The sequence below is a fragment of the Bos indicus genome, chromosome 11 (genome assembly GCF_029378745.1).
Source record: "Bos indicus isolate NIAB-ARS_2022 breed Sahiwal x Tharparkar chromosome 11, NIAB-ARS_B.indTharparkar_mat_pri_1.0, whole genome shotgun sequence".
Taxonomy (NCBI): Eukaryota; Metazoa; Chordata; class Mammalia; order Artiodactyla; family Bovidae; genus Bos; species Bos indicus.
Window position 1 is genome coordinate 13,809,706 of NC_091770.1, and position 16,812 is coordinate 13,826,517.

The 16,812-nt window shown below is 51.4% G+C and overlaps 1 protein-coding gene across 2 annotated transcripts in view; it reads left to right on the forward strand.

Moving 5' to 3' along the window:
- Positions 1 to 16,812, forward strand: part of TGFA (transforming growth factor alpha) — a 118,616-nt gene that overhangs the window by 22,696 nt on the left and 79,108 nt on the right. For both annotated transcript variants that reach the window (XM_019969961.2, XM_019969962.2), the window contains exon 2: positions 14,912 to 14,965. In XM_019969961.2, the coding sequence (XP_019825520.1) occupies positions 14,912 to 14,965 (54 nt within the window). The remainder of the gene's footprint in view (positions 1 to 14,911; positions 14,966 to 16,812) is intronic.

The window sequence follows — 16,812 nt, forward strand, 5'->3', positions numbered from 1 at the left end:
CTGGGTCTGTAACTTTGCAGCTGGACATGCCCTGGTCTGTTCACTTTGCTCCTTGTGTGTCCTTCACTCCTGAGTCTGGGATGCTATAGGCCAGCCCATGGTGGCATCAGAGGAGAGTGTGGTGAGCAGGATTAGATGCTGTGTGAGCCTCTAGAAAGCCTACCTAGGGCACACTGTTGTTGTCTGTGTGCTAACTTATCCTGGATGTTGAATGTGAATCTCACAGGAAAGCCATGGACTGGGATTCCTAGGCCCTGTCTGGGGATGAGCAGGGCCAGAACCTTCATGCCAGCCTGTAGCATCCTGGAGGATCTTGGGGGTAGTGGGCAGACCCCAGACAGGAACCATTAATGAACACTCTTTAGAGAAATGCGAGAACATCACGACCAAAATGAGACTGACTTGTGTGGCTTTGGTGCTTGTGAGCACTGAGCTTGCTAATGGGTTTCTTCAGACCTCTGTCCTTGTTGACTCATTGACTTGGTATTTTAATTTTGGGGCAGGGGGTGGGGTGGGGTTGGAGGTGGGATACTCCCTCTGAGGTGGTCAGGAAAGGTTTGTGAAGACACTGGTGTTTGAGCTGGCCTTGAAGGTAAAGAAGGAAGGGAAATAGTGGAGGCAGAGATGAGGCGGGGAGAGGAGGTCCCACACTCAGCCTTCCTGCGTTCCCAAGTCCTGCTGGCTGCTTCTGCTCTCCACCTGGCCACTCCTCACGCCCTCTCCCATCAGGACTCTGCGGTAGCCTTGTCCCCACTCCGCTAGCTTCCGGCCTTGCCTCTATAAGTTCTTCCGTTCTCAGCACCCCGTGTGATGTCTCTAATCAGACGCTGTGGCTCCTCTTCTCAAAACCTTGCAGAGGCTGCCCAGCTTGGAGTAAAATTCAGGTTCCTGCGCTCCCCTGAGAGACAGCACCCTCCAGCCTTGTTTCCCACCCCTGTCTTCTTTTAGCCGCACCAGCCTTCTTGCCGTTTCTTGAACATACAAAGTTCAGTCCTGCCTCAGGAGCTGTGCACTTGCCTTCCTTCACTTTGACTGCTCTTCTTCCACATACTTGCAGGACTGCTTCCCTCACTTAATTTAGGTGTTTGTTAGACGTCACCTGTTCAGAAAGGACATCTGTGATGACTTTATCCTTCTATGCACACACCTGTGATGAAGAAAATGCCCCAGTGTCTGCATCATTTCTTGAAGAACTGTCATCACAGCAAAGTTCTGATGGTGTCTTCTTATTCTGGAATGAAAGAACCTAAATTCCACAAAGTCCTTCGAAAGTGCTTCTGCTTAAATAGGAGTTCAAGTCTCACCTCCTTTGATTCACGATTGCCAGAGATCTCTGTTGCACTGTCTCCCAGGTTTGGCTTAAAAAAGACCTGAGTTCATTCCGGAGGTTCAGAGCCGTCTATATGTCAGGCACTGTTCTAGGCACTGGAAATACAGTGAACCAAAAAAATCATCTCTCGCCCACCCCCGCTTGGTGCCAAAATAGGCCAACAAGCCTGCAGGAAGATGTCAGGCTGTGGCAGCGGAGGGGATGGGTGGGGAGCTCCGTTACCTTGCAGGTCGTCATCACAGAAGGATGCTTTCAGGCTGTGGAAATGCCTCCATTTCTCTTATTCCTTTCCTGCCTGAAGTGTGAGAAAGGAAGTATGAGGAAGGGGAGGATGGACCAGCTCTCTGTGGTGGTAGCTGAGTTTCGTTATGACGAAGGCTGTGCTTGGTACCCGCATGGGAACCCCCATCTTGGATGTAGCTGGAGGGTCCAGAAGCAGAATTAAACCATCCTTCAACAACTCTTGAATTCTGCCCCCTCCATCTCAGAGCTGACTGCTGGCTGGCAACAGATTGAAAGCTGTATTTGTCACTTGTCGTCATCTGAGGGAACATCTAGAACGCATCTGGTTTACGTCAGAAACCACAGAAGCAAGGCCGGCTGCTGAAAGCCGGGGCACTGGATTTCCTTGGTTGTTTCAAAAGCTGCTCGGATTCCTGGCAGTGCCTGTCAGCCTCTCTACTGAAAGACTTCTCTGAAGACTCTTCACCCATTGTTCCTCCCTTTCCTCCCCTCCAGGTTCCTATCTGCCTTATCCATGGCCTATTTCCAGAGGGTTTCCCCCTCTTCCTCCCATCCTGACATGCCCCCAGTACGAGAGTGAGACGCGGGGTCCAGGTGGCTCAGCCTAGTCAGATCAGCTGCTGAGCAAAGCTGCTCCCTGGCAGCCACTATCAATACACAGTTGTCTAAGAGACGTATTGGCTGTGCCAGGTCTTAGTTGTGTTGCAGCATACAGGGTCTCTGACCTTCACTGTGGTGCGTGGGATATAGTTTCCTAACCAGGGATAGAACCTGGGCCCCCTGCCTTGGGAGCATGGGGTCTTAGCCATTGGACCACCAGAGAAGTCCCTAGACTGTGTTTTTTAGAGCAGTTTCAGGCTTGCAGAAAAGTTGAGCATAAAGTACAGAGTTCTCGTCTACTTCCCCTGTTACTAACATCTTGCTTGAGTGTGGCACACTGGTTGTAATCAATGAGCTGATATTGGAACATTATTTTTAATGAAAGTTAATGTTTTTTTAACTAGAGTACAGACTAAAGTCCCTCATTTACAATAGGGTGTATTCTTTGTGTTATGCATTCTATGAATGGTGACAAATGTGTGATGCTGTGTATCCACCATTTTATCACACACAACAGTTTCACTTCGCTCAGATGCTCTGTGCTCCCCCTGTTCCTCCCTTCTTCTCTCTCTCTCATCCCAAACCCCTGACAGCGAGTGATCTTTTTCCACTGTCTCCATAGTTAGGTCTTTTCCGGAATGTCATGTAGTTGGAATCACACAGTCACAGTACATAGTCCTTTCTGATTGGCTCATTTCACTTAGGAACATGCATTTAAGGTTACTTCATGTCTTTTTCCAGTTTGAGAGTTCATTTTTCATTGTTGCATAATATTCCATTGTCTGAATATACCATAGTTTATCCATTTGCCTGCTGAAGGATATTTTGGTTACTTCCCCACTCCAGTACTCTTGCCTGGAAAATGGACGGAGGAGCCTGGTAGGCTGCAGTCCATGGGGTCACGAAGAGTTGGACACGACTGAGCGACGTCACTTTCACTTTTCACTTTCATGCATTGGAAAAGGAAATGGCAACCCACTCCAGTGTTCTTGCCTGGAGAACCCCAGGGGGAGCCTGGTGGGCTGCCGTCTGTGGGGTCGCACAAAGTCCGACACGACTGAAGTGACTTAGCAGCAGCAGCAGCATGATTGAGTAATTGTGAATAAAGCTGCTATAAATATTTGTGTGTGCAGCTTTCTGTGTGTGTGTGTGTGTACACATAAATTTTCAATCATTTGGGTAAATACCAACGAGCTTGATTGTCAAACCAAATGGTAAGACTATGTCTGGTTTTGCAAGAAACCACCAAGCTGTCCTCCAGAGTGGCTATACCATTCTATCAGCTGGTTCTGGTTCCTGCCCTATTTTGACTTGGACGAGTGATTTTTCTGGGCAGTGCTTTGGAAACACACTGAATATTCCAGGGATGCTGTCCACGTTCTTCTTCCTGTCATTTTCCTCTTCTTGCTAGAGCTAAACCATCTGAGCAGAAAACTTCCTCTTCCCTCCCTCTTTTCTTTTGCTTCCTATCTCTACCATCCTCCCACCCCAAAGTTAACAAGGTAGTTGGGGACAGGCAGGAGCAGGCTTGATAGGGGAATGCTACCATGCTTCCCCAGGGTGATTTTTTTTCTTTCTTTAAAATGATTTAAGTTGACACCACTGAGAGGTACATGGTGCTCTTCACCCCGAAACTGTGGGGTCAGGCGTGCCTTGTTCCTCACTGATGTGTCTCCAATCAGCAAAAGAAACTCTTCCTATAAGACTAAGTGCACTGGGGGCATTCACCGAGCAGCTTTGTATTGTGTGGCCGAAAGAACATCCATTGGCCAGAGGGAAATACTTCAGGGGCTCTGAAGTCAGGCAGTGGACTGAGAGGCAGTTGCCCTCCTCGCCACGCCTCCCCTCCTTCCCTCTCCAGGCCCCCAGGAGTCAGTCTGGAGCCCTGAGACTATAAATCACTGGGTGCACGCTTGTTGGCAGCTCGTTGGTCTTGTTACTTTATAGCCTGGCTTCCTATTGTGCAACCCAGATGCTCTGGGTTATTATAGAGAAGCATACAGATGAACACAGAATGGAGGGAATTACTGAATGTCAGGGAAGGAAGCAGCCCAGTTACCTAAAGGCAGGCTGATCCTGCAGTCCGCTGAGGGCTCCCCCAGGCCGCTGGCAAGGCTTTCCTGAGCCACCCTGTCCATTCATGTACCGCCGGCTTATTCTGTCTCCCTTGAGTTTTGGGTGCTTCTGCGCACATGCAGTTGGAGGCTGAATGACCTATAGTTGAGAGACTTTCCATGCCTGGGTCCATAATTTCTCGACAGGGTGCACTGTTATCCTCTTAAGGAGGACAAGCTCCTGTGCATCACAGCAATTTACCATCCCTGCTCTTAACCACTAAATACCAGGAGAGCCCCCATGTCATTGTTGACAGTCAAAACCTACCCCACCAGTTACCAACTGCCCCCAGGACGCACTGCCAGTGGGCAGAAGCCCTGGGCTAGGGGTGGGCTGGTCAGGCTCTCCTAGTGAAAGAGGATTCCCTGAGTGCCTCTTACCCACTTCTCATCTGGGCCCTTCTCACAGCTGGCACCTGCTCTTCTCCTCCGTGCCCTTCTTCATCTCCTCTCTTCTCTTCCTCCTCCTCCCCCTCACTTTCAGGGGAGGAGGACTTAGACTTCTCCCCAGCCTGCTTTATGATGCAGGGCTCCAAGAACTTCAGGGTGTTTCCCCTTTAATTCTTGAAAATGCATCTTCTGGGGATTTGTGTCCTCATTTGAGCTCTGCTTCTCAATCAGCGGTCTTTATGCAGTCAGGTGAGTTCTCCTAAGGGGTTTTCTGGAGTCAGCCCCGAGAACCCAGAAGGTGACAGAGGCCTGATGGTGGCAATGAGCATTGGTGCAGGGCTGTCCCCTCTGTCCAGCCCTCCCCCAGCCCCCAAGGCCAACGCTACACTGATCTGAAATGTGGCCAAGTCCCACTGGTGTTTATCTTGGCTCAAACCCCAGCCTCGCCGTGCCTCCTGCAGGGTGGTTCTGAGGGTGTTCTAGCCGAGTGGTGGGAAGGATGAGTTTGTCGTGGAGGAAATAGGGCAGAGTTCAAGGATTGCTTATGTTTTCACCTCCTCCCCTCTCGTAGCCTACTTCTAAGCCACTGGTGATGAGTGGTGTGCACTCATGGCCTTGACAGAGCTGAGGGATGGGTCCGCCTTTGTTGGGGCTGCCAACAGGCTACCTCTGCTGGGCTGAGGTCTGCACGGGCAGAGCCTCTGCTGACCCTGGGCCCCGAGGATGGCCATTTGGGCGCCACCACAAGGCCAGGGGAAGCTGGGACAGGGCCAGTGGGCCTCCGTGGAGGGGGCGGGGCTTGGTGTTTGATTCCTGAATTTGCTGGCAGCTGTGGGACCCTGGCCCTGCAGGGAGTGTCACTGCGCCTCCCACTGGATCCCAGCCCTGTGTCTGGTCCACTCTCCCATCCCTTCTTTCCTCAGGGACTCTGGGAAAGTCAAGCATGGCCCTCTGCACTGACACCTTGATGCCTCACATGAGGGTCAGTCGGCTGGAACAGGGTGTGAGCACCTCAGCTTGTCACAGCTTCCTGCAGCCTCAGAGCTCAGCGCTGGGAGAGTGAGTTGGTGATTCAGCAGCCAGGAAACTCCAGGAGAGCTCAGTCATACTCGCCCAGCTGCTCTGCAGTCCCCGTCGAGGCCCTTGGCCTGCTAGGACTGGAACAGGGCCTGTGCAAGAGGAAGTTTGCCTCAGTCCCCAGCCCTGGTCCAGGATCATTGATGAACCTTCCACTCTGCTTCCTCCTAATAAGAAAGAGCGGGGCATGGATGGGAGTGGGCACAGGGCCTGTTTCACCCAGAGGAGATGCTTGGTGCATCCTGGTTAACTGTTTTACAGAGATATTTTGCTCCTGTGTGCTGTCTGCTTTGCGGGGTGTGGGGGTGGGGGTCCTCTCAGACCACCATATTAGCAGGTAGCCCTGTGCTGTAAGGCTTTGACCTGGGTGAGGGTTGTGGGGAGCAGAGAGGAAGATGTGTGTGTAGCAGTGTGAGGCATTGCATCACACCTACCGGGCCTTAAGAAACAAAGGTTTCTCAACAATGCAGCACCCACCTGGTCCTACCGTGGTCTCTACGGCTTTCTCGTTTAGTCATTTCTTTTTCTTTTTAATTTATTTATCTTTAATTGAAGGATAAATATAATATTGTGTTGGTTTCTGCTATACATCAACATGAATCAGCCATAGGTATACATACGTCCCCTCCATCTTGAGCGTCCTTCCCACCTCCTAGCCCATCCCACCCATCTCAGTTCAGTTCAGTCACTCAGTGGTGTCCGACTCTTTGTGACCCCATGGACTGCAGCACCTCAGGCTTCCCTGTCCATCACCATCTCCTGGAGCTTGCTCAGACTCATGTCCATCGAGTCGGTGATGGCATCCAACCATCTCATCCTGTGTCATCCCCGTCTCCTCCTGCCTTCAATCTTTCCCAGCAGCAAGGTCTTTTCTAATGAGTCAGTTCTTTGCATCAGGTGGCCAAAGTATGGGAGCTTCAGCTTCAGTCCTTCTAATGAATATTCAGGGTTGATTTCCTTTAGGATTGACTGGTTTGATCTCCTTGCAGTCCAAGGGACTCTCAAGAGTCTCCTCCAGCACCACAGTTCGAAAGCATCAATTCTTCAGTGCTCAGCCTTCTTTATGGTCCAGCTCTCACATCCGTACACAATTACTGGAAAAATCATAGCTTTGACTAGATGGACCTTTGTCAGCAAAGTGATGTCTCTGCTTTTTATTACACTGTCTAGGTTTGTCATAGCTTTTCTTCCAAGGATCAAGCGTCTTTTAATTTCATGGCTGCAGTGACAGTCTACTGTGATTCTGGAGCCTAAGAAAATAAAGTCAGCCACTGTTGCCACTGTTTCCCCATCTATCTGCCATGAAGTGATGGGACTGGATGTCATGATCTTAGCTTTTTGAATGTTGAGTTTTAAGCCAGCTTTTTCACTCTCCTCTTTCACCCTCATCAAGAGCCACCCCATGTACTGCCTGTTTATCCTGAGTCCCTGCAGTCATTCTTTACAATAATCCCGTGTGGGAGATGGATATCTTTCTCTCTTTTTCATAGTGAAGGAGACCGAGATGCTGGCAACAGGCCAAGGTTGCATAACTGCAAGGACTCAAGTTAGGACCTTAGTGGCGTGAGTCTGAGACACTGAGCTGAGTGAGGACAGATCGTGTGCAGGGAAGGTGGCTGGTGCCTGCCAGGAATGGGTGGGCGGAGCCAAATAGAAATGGGGTTTAGGACTAGGTTATGCGCCTAAAGTCTCTGGGCAGGACTTCAGATGGGCCTCTGTGAACAGAGTTTAGAGGGAAGGGGTCTGGTGGTCCAAGTGCTCTAGAAGCTCACTGGCAGAGGAGCAGAGGTGAAAATGCTTTGGTCAGAAAAACCAGTCAGGCAACTATTGTGAAGACCCAGAAGAGATGATGAGGCCTGAGTTTTGGCAATGGCAGTAGGGATGTAGAGGGATGGATAAGATGGGTGAGGTGGAGGCAAGACTTGTGGGAGGTTTTGTGGCTTGGTGATGGGGCAAAGGAGAGGGAGGGGCCAATGATGGTATCTGGTCTTCAGCCCCACCTAGAACCAGAGAGGAGGAGTGGAGAAGGGCAGGAGACATGAGGTCTGAGGTCCAAGCCTTTGGAGAAGGTCAGGGTTGGAAACAGTGCTTGGGGCCTGGAAGTGGGAAAGTGTCGATGGGAATGTGGGATTGTGGGCTGGCTTTAGCAGCCCTTACTCATCTGCCTTCCATGTAGTATGGGAGAGTCCATTTTCCTCTGACTTTGCATACTTTATTTCATTTTATTTAATCCTTTCAAGTCATGCGAGGAAGTGTTGTCCTTGTTTATGGATGAGGACACAGAGGCAAAGTGAGGTTAGATAACACAGCTAAGGTCTCACAGTTAAGGAGCGGCAGAGCTAGGGTTCAAACCCAGTCCTGACAGCAGGGCTCCTTTTTTCTCTGCCATAATAGACCCTAAGTTGGGATTAGAAAGTGGTACAGGGTTTCAGTGCAGACACCCATCTGCCTGTCTCTTCTACCTCCCTGATCCTGAAGGTTCAACCTGAACACTTTGGGTTTTCCCACCCACAGATATACAAACAGACATGGAAAATACCATGAGCGTGCAAGTAACACTGGCTTATTTTCTAGGAGGTCATAGTCATAAAGTATTGCCTTAGACTCATCAAGTTAGACTTTGCTGCTTCTGGCTACCCACGAGTCATTAGGAAGGGCAGCTGAGGGTCCCAAGCTCCTGGACTGTAAGCTTCGAATATATCTTCAAGCCCACGTCAAGACTGCATTGAAAATGTAGAAATGGAAAGTGCCCTTTTAGGTTCTAGTTTCGGATCTCTCCCATCTTCTGATATTCGATGGACATGCTAAATCGAAAGACAAAATTATAACAAACTGCGCACACTCACTGAGGCAAGCACGCGCAGCCTTTTGCCTGATCCTGGTTCAAGGCAAGCGATCCACCTGCACACAGAGCATCGGAATGAGGCCAAGTATGTCCATATCCCTCTTCCCCAGACAGATGGTTTAGAAAGATGCCAGCCCCATATCATCCCAGAAGTTAGGGACAGGGCTGACGCAACTCTGTCATTTAAACATAAAGAACCTGAGATTGAGAGCCGTGAAGGGACTTGCTAAAGGTGACACCACTCACGGACGACCCTAGCCTCTGGACTTATCTCTGTATCACAGCACATCTGGCTTAGATCCAGGAGAAGACTTTTCTAGAGTGTCTGTGTCCTTTGGCTGCGCTCCACAGGATAGGGGGAAGCAGAGGGTGGCTGGCTGGGCCCTGTAACATGAGCTGCCATGTCTGTCACTTACAAGCTGGGTGACCTTGGGCAAGTGACTTAATCTCCTACATCTGGACTTTCTCATCTCCAAACTGGGAGCTTGAACAGTACCTGCTCCTAGGACTGGCTTTGCGTACTGAATGAGACGATGCAGGGCATGTCGTAAGTGCTGAAATGTTGCTGCTATTACTGTTAATAATGCTCTCGGCCACTAGTCAGACGCCTGTGGTCTTCCCGCCCACTGCTGCGTACAGGTGTGTACTGGTTCACATACTGGTTCACATGTCTGTGGAGCTGTTTGGGTGCAGGGTCAGAACCTCACTTGGATGGGTTTGTCACAAGAGCTACCCACTTCCCTGCAGAGTTACCACCTGAAACCCAGCACTAACCATTTCAAGTAATTTCTCGATAAGACTTTCCTGGGGTAGCAAAGTTTAGTCCGTGTTTTGAAGGCAGAGTTCCAGATGCTGGGATGGAGAGAGAAAGAGCCCTCTGTCCCGTGAGCTGTTCGGCCCAAAGTGATTCATTCTGTGTCACATATTTCTAAACCCTCCTCGCCTTCCCCTGAGCTCTCCTGATCCCGTCCGGCCAGTTACTCCACACATTCCTCTGCTGCTTTGCCTGCCATCCTCTGAAGCCAGTGTCACCGGTGTCTCTGTAAGCAGGGGCACTTGTGAACTGTCACCTTTTCCTTGGGGAGAAACTCTGCACTGGGGTGATTGAGGATGCCGCGTGGCTGCTTTCGATGTGACATTTATGGCCGTTCTCGCAGGAGGGTCAGGCACGGGTCTCCTGGTCTTACTGGTCCTGCCAGCTTCCCTCCTTGCCCCTGCCTGCTGTGTGTTCCCTTTTTCATCCTAATCACTTCTGACCCTGAAGCTAGCATCTGTACCTGGCTATCAAACCTCTTGTGTTGAAAAATACTAAGTCACACAATATTGCAGGTTTTGCAGTTAAAAATCCTGCCATATTTGTAGATAAATTTCAGGTGTTGGAATATAATTCATAAGAGAAAATACCCTAGAACCTGGTACCAAAAGTTACCTTAGTACCAGCAGACCCTGGGTTCCCTGTGACCCATTTCCACATATTTTTGTCCCGTACATGGCTGTTCATGGGTGTCACCTGAAGACCTCGAGCTGTAGGTACCATCCTCACTTCCTGAGCTTCTGCTTTGAGCCTCATGGCCCCGCAGCCCCAAGCATGGCAGGAGAGGAAGTGAGATCCTGGCTGCCCTCCACATGGCCACACTCGCTTTTGCCTGTCTCTCCACTGGTTCCTGCCCCTCCGCCTGCATTAGGTCATTCCCCGCGGGCCTTTCCTCACCAGCTCCACTAAAGCTAAGATATCTTTCATCCAAAAGGACCTGCTGCAACCTCTCTCCACCCTCCCCACATCTCCCTGATGCCAAAACCTCACCCTCATTCCTTTGCTCAGGAAGCCTGGCTTAGGGGATTTGAAAGTGGATGAGCTGTGGAGCCTTGATTTTCTAGGGCAAGCAGCTGATCTACACAGTAGAGTAGGTGGGAGCCTGGAAGCAAATACCAGCTGTAGTGGAGGTGAGAGCAGGGCATGGTCACCTCTGCCGGGGTGGCCGGGGGCCTGACGATGCCTCTTCCAGGTCAGGGCCTTAGAGCTGAGTGTCTGCAGAGGAGGTGAAGTGGTCACCAGGCCGACAGGTAGAAGAGGATGGAGGGTGTCCCGTGCTCAAGGTACAGCCAGGTCCCAACCCCGTGCATGCATGTGGGGCTGCACAGACGAGGCATCCTGCTCTGTGGTCGGGTGTCCAGCATCCATCGGCAACATTTCCCCTTGGCCCTGACCTGGGAGCTCCCAGGTAAGTAGGCTGTCCTCTCTCTGGCCATTCTTCCTGTTGGAAGCAGCCATCTGCATCCCGAAAGCTGAAGCAAAAGCTCTGTGGACCTTGTCCTTCCTGGAGGGCCGCCTGGGTTCCCTCTACCTCGAGGCTGGGGTCCGTCTTTCACAAGGTCTTTCTTCCATTACGTGTAGATTTTCCCCTCGCCACCACCTCCCTTTACTGAGTTCACAATCTTGAGAGTTCCCTCGTTGGAGCTATTTAGACAAAATGGGATGGCAGGAGCAACCCAGAAGGGATTCCTGCCTGGAGGGAGGCTGGCTGGATGGCCTCGGGGCAGGCAAGGCCCGGCTTTGAACCTCAGGTGAGAGGCACCTGTAGCCTCTGAGTCTCCGTCTGAACTGTGCGTTGTCTCCCCAGGGCCACTGGCGGCGGCCATGCCTATGTCTGAACCCAAGCAGGTGCTCCAGGGAGGATTCCTGTGCCTCTGATGAGTCTCAGAGCCTGCCAAGGCCATGTGTTTCTGGCCTTCACATGGTCCAGCTGTTCCAAGCAAAGCCCAGGGGGCTGGAAGTCTGGGCAGCTGGGCTTATGGAGGTTATGCTGTGGGGAGTCTGGACGTTCACACCCTTGCTCCTTCTCGGTAGACCTTGCTCATAGTGGGGGGATTGGAGGCAGTGGAAATATCACAAGAGGCAACAGATGGAGCCTCTGGAAGAGATGGATCAACCTGGTGCCTAGGCCCCCTGAATCTGTTGTCTGGACTCTTTTGGTGGTCATAGCTGGTACCTTCCAGTGTGTCATGACAGCCCATGACAGAAGGACTGGTGTGTGGGGTGGTCATTAAACACTGTCTCAGGCATAGGAGTTGGATAGACTTGAGTCTGAATTGGGCTGCAGGAACTTGGGCAGATTTCTCAACCTAAGCCTCAGTTTCCTCATCTGTAAAATGGGGGTGTTTCCATAGACTGGACCAGAAGGCAGGGAGGCTGGGAGGAGCCCTGTGTCATGGGTATGCTGCTGCTAAATCACTTCAGTTGTGTCCGACTCTGTGCGGCCCTGGAGATGGCAGCCCACCAGGCTCCCCTGTCCCTGGGATTCTCCAGGAAAGAACACTGGAGTGGGTTTTGAAAAGTGAAAGAGAAGTCGCTCAGTCGTGTCTGACTCCTAGCGACCCCATGGAGTGCAGCCTACCAGGCTCCTTGGTCCATGGGATTTTCCAGGCAAAAGTACTGGAGTGGGTTGCCATTACCTTCTCCAATAAGTAATAAGTGTCATGGGTATGGTGAGGACTAAATAAGATAAAGCATGTAAAAGCCAAGTGGTGGGCCTGGGACTGCCACCTGCCCAGTAAGTGGCACCTGTGCCCCCGTGAGACGTGACAGAGGTCAGACCCTGTCTTTTGGATCTGGGACCCTCCTAGGGAGCCCACCACATGGTGAAGGAGAAGCAAAGGGCTCATCTCCCATCACAGGGCCCCTGCTGCAGTTGTGTCTAAACAGAAATTGCAGAGAGAGCCCAGGGCACCGAAGAGTTTTTCCATGGGACCGTGGCGGGTAACAGAAAGGAACTGTTCTTGTACTGCTCAACTTATGATTAAAAACCCAGTGTCCTTCCTCTGTGGAACATGGTGGTTTTGTAACCCCTAATTAGTTCCCGAAACATCTTTGCAAGTTCAGCAGCTGAGAGCTCCCAGGTAAGGAACCCGGGGGGTGGGATGGCAAATGGACTCGCCCCAAGGCTGAGGGAACACCTCTCCACACGCCCTGGATGCTGGGGAGCACCTCCGCTCTCTCCTGGCTGAGGTTGGACAGTGTTTGCTGTCTAGTCCAGGTTTTGCTTAAGCAGAGGTCAGCGTGCAGCCGAGGAACTGTACTGACTGACGGACGGACGGATGGATACGGGGCTGGGACAGAAAGGGGAAGGAGATGCATTTGTTCATACACTGTTTGTGACAGGCCAGTGGCGCTTCCTTTCAAGAGGTTTGTTTACAGAGCATCTGTGAGTCTTTCCTTTTGGTTCCACAGGTCACTGGCCACCTTTGGCCCCGAGTGGTTTGTGGTGATGCCAGTAAAATCAGCTTGTGACAGGTCCCCAGCTGACTGGGAGAAACCTCTGAGACTTTTCCTTGCTTTGGTAGGAAACCCTCAGTTTAGTGCTTGGTGTGTCAATTACACACTCGGCCTTTTAGGTAATGCCCAGGGGGGCCCTGAGACCTTGCTTCCAAAGGTAGTGTCTATTGGGCAGCAAGAAGGAATTACACAGGCCAACATGTGATTTCACTTTCTCTCCTCGTCCTCGTCTGCCACTGCCTCCTGGTCTCCCCCCACCCAACTCCAGCACCAAGTGTCAGGTTTGGGACTCTGTAGGAGTATTTGGGAAATTCATGCCAGGCCAGCAGTGAGAGCAGCCTGAAGCTTTTAGATATTTCTCAGGTCAAAGGCTTAAAAGGAAGTCCTGAGCAGATTGCCTTATCTGTTCCAAGCATGTTTCTCCCTTGAGAGTCAAGGGCTGGCGTGTCTACACCCTGAGAGATGGGGGAAAGGAGCTCTCACAGCCTGCATGGCAAGGGGTGTACTGTTCCTGAGCCTTGGGGTGGGGTCACAGCACAGAGGTTTGCCTCTTTCTGTGCTGCCTCTGGGCTAGCCTGCAGGCAGCCCGGCCTCATTGCGTGACCACCACGGCATGTTTTTGCAGTTCAGTTTTAGGGAATCATTCTTAGTTCATGCTGATTGCGTAACTCCTAGAGGTTCCTTCTTTGACAGAATTGTGCTGCTCTGCTTCCTCTGGGGCTGTAACGTGCGGGCGCAGAAGGTCATCTGCTGGCCGGGGGTGGCTTTGGAAATATGCGACCCCTGTGGTCCCAGAGCCTCCTGCTCAAGTGGGCCCTGGGCTTGGGGGCTCATGCCCACACAGTCGCAGTCTGGACATACTTAATGGTTTTCCTTTCACATTATAAATGTGAAAGGAAAATGAAGTTCAATGGGACAGTGGGGTGTGTGCAGGGCCCTGGGGCCTTGGCTCCTGTGATCCCACCTACTGCCACCTCCCTGCCTCCCCTGGGTGGGTTCTCACCCCTGCCACCTGGGACCTGGACACCAGAAAGGCTGGAATGAGGTGTGTGCCCCTCCTGGGTAGGGCATGGTGGCAGCTGCCCCATCGAGGCTGGTAGCCCAGCTGCGTCTCTGTGGAAGACAGACATGGGCGAGCCTCTCCTCTCCCCTAATCCACGTACCCCCGGGTAGATGTTGCGACACCCTCAAGGTCACCTGCCCACGGTGGGTTGGGGCAACTGGTTTCTGGGAAGAAGAAACCTCTGCCTGGCTTCCCTGCCCCCAGCTGGGTCGCTTACATCCGCACATCCATCCCTCTTTTGGCGGACCCAGCTGTCTGGGATCCCGTGCACGCCTGGGTACTGTTGCTGGGGCCCAGGGTGCCTCTGGGGAGCTGGGCTCACCCTGCAAGTCTCCTCACACCCCAGAGAGAGCAAGACCAGAAAGAGCACGTAACAAGTATCATGACATGCTCAACATCATGTACATACTTAAAGCCACTGAACTATGCGCTTAAAGAGAGTTAAGATAGTAACTTCTATGTATATTTTATCACAATAAAACATATCTATAAGGTGTTTTAAAACAAGAAACATCATGACAAGTGGGAGAGAGAGAGACCAGGAAAGAAAAAGCTTGAGATTTTAGTAATGCTAATAGGCACTTTTTTCCTGCTTTTTGCACAAAGGGTCCCACTTACTCATTTTGTACTGAGCTTCCCTGGTGGCTCAAGATGGTGAAGAATCTGCCTGCAATGTGGTAGACCAGGGTTTTATCCCTGGGTTAGGAAGATACCCCGGAGAAGGGAATGGCAACCCACTTGCCTGGAGAATCCTCATGGACAGAGGAGCCTGGCGGTCTACAATCCATGGGGTTGCAAAGAGCTGGACACAATTTAGTGACTAAACCACCACCACTCTGTATTATGTTGCTTCGACTGCCTGTTGGCCACTTTGTAAAACTATCAACTCTTTCCCTTGAGAAGGACCCATCCTTGAAGGCTGAGAAGTTGGCTGCTGGCCAGACTCTCACCTGTCTTCTTTTCTTCCTCTTCACAGGTATTTTCTTGGCCGTGTGCCAGGCCCTGGAGAACAGCACATCCGCCCTGAGTGGTGAGTCCCATCCCATCCCCTCCACGTGGGGTGGTGTATGGAGAATGGATGGGAGCAGCCCCTGGCTGCTTTGTGGAGCCTCTGCTACAAGCTTCCCCCCGGCCTCCTGCCTGCTGAGCTCCCATGCATCTGCCTCCTGCACGTTGTCCCAGGGCCTGGGGAGTGCTCCTGGGAGGTCTTAACCGCCGGCCCACAGCGACCGTTCCCTGCTCTGCTCGCCGAGGGTGTGCCCTCTCCCAGCTCTGATCCCAGCACAGTCCCTGTGGGCAAGGCTGCTGGCAAGCTGAGCATCATAATCCATCTAAAGAAGAACCCAGAATCCTAAACCCTCTTGTCTCCTTCTGCCTGGGAATCTTTGTTTAGTTATTAATACTTTCCAGTTTCTCCTTGGACATTTGTAGTTGCATTTCCTTTTTTGCATTTTGAGATCCTGGGTCAACAGATTGGAAAGTTGGGAAACGTTGGTGGCAAACTACTCGTGGGCAGAGGCTGACAAAAGCGTCCCCTGCGACGTTTGCTCACAGCTCTTAGCATTTGTCCATGTGCACTAATATTTTTATACAATTAGTCGTGGTGAAGAAGTGATTTGGGTGCCTGCTTTTTAAATTCAGGGTTTGGAGTTGTGCTTTTTTCCATGTGGCTAGAATGTCTTGAAATGTATCCTTTTAAAATGTCATAATGTTTCATTCAAGTGGACACGTGTTACAATTAGGCTTTTCCCATGGGATATTTTTGTTGTCTTCAGTTTAAATTATAATGCTCCTTCTTGATGCCTAGAAACTATTTCCTTCTTTTGGATTCTTTCCTTGGGACATAGCTCTAGGAGCAAGAGTGTATATTTACGACTCTTGTAACAAACTGCTAAGTAGCTTTCCAAATGAATTGAGTTGGTTTTTATGTCAGCAGTGTACCAGTCTGCCAGTTTCTCTGTTCGCTCGTTGACATAATGTTCCCATCTGTTACTGCAGTGGCCCCCACTGCGTCTCCCTAGTTATTTCAGGGAGGTGCCAGGGCAGGAGGTGGTGCTCTGTATTCATACATCCTCAGACCACCACACAGTGTTCCTGGTACTTAGCTCTTCTCCAAAGCTTTCTGTCCGAACATAGTAGATGCTGCTGCTGCTCCCACTGGATACTAGCGCTTCTGCAACCCCACAGTCTCCGCCCGGAGCTGTTCTCCTTGATGCACTTGAACCCTTAAGGTGTCTGATGCCACAGAAGAAACTGCCTCTTGCCCTGTGTGTTATACTTCGTTGGGACTGGGGGTGGAAGCGCCCGTCCGTTCCAAAGCAGTGCGTTGGCAGTCCAGGGTCTACTCGAGTTTCCATGAAGTAGTTCTTTCACTTTTTAACCACTTCCCCCATCACAAAGGGCTCAGATGTGCACATACGGGGGGAGGGGATAGGGGCTCAGATGTGCATATACGGGGGGAGGGGATAGCTTTGTGACCCTTGCTAGTTTCACAGTTGACCCAGCCTTCATCCTGGGATGCATTTACCCTCCGGGTGCACCCCCAGCCCATCGTGGTCCTCACTGTAGGACCTGGTGGGCCAACAGCCGGGTTCTCCTCTGAGTCACTTGTAGGTGACAGTTTGTGGTGATGCAGAGGCTAATGCTGCCCCCAGGGAGACGGTTATCTTACCCCCTACTCCCATTCCATCCATCACACAGGAAAGCTAGGGGATGTTGTACCTGAGCCAGTCCCCTTAGGGGCCTGCCATGGCTCCTGCTGAGGCCCCTTAGGGTTCCCTAGGCTCTTCTGGGCAGACGTGGGAAACCTGTGATGTTTATCCAGAAAATGATATTTATCCAGAAAATGCTTGCTGCGGTCATGACCGACCTCTGCTC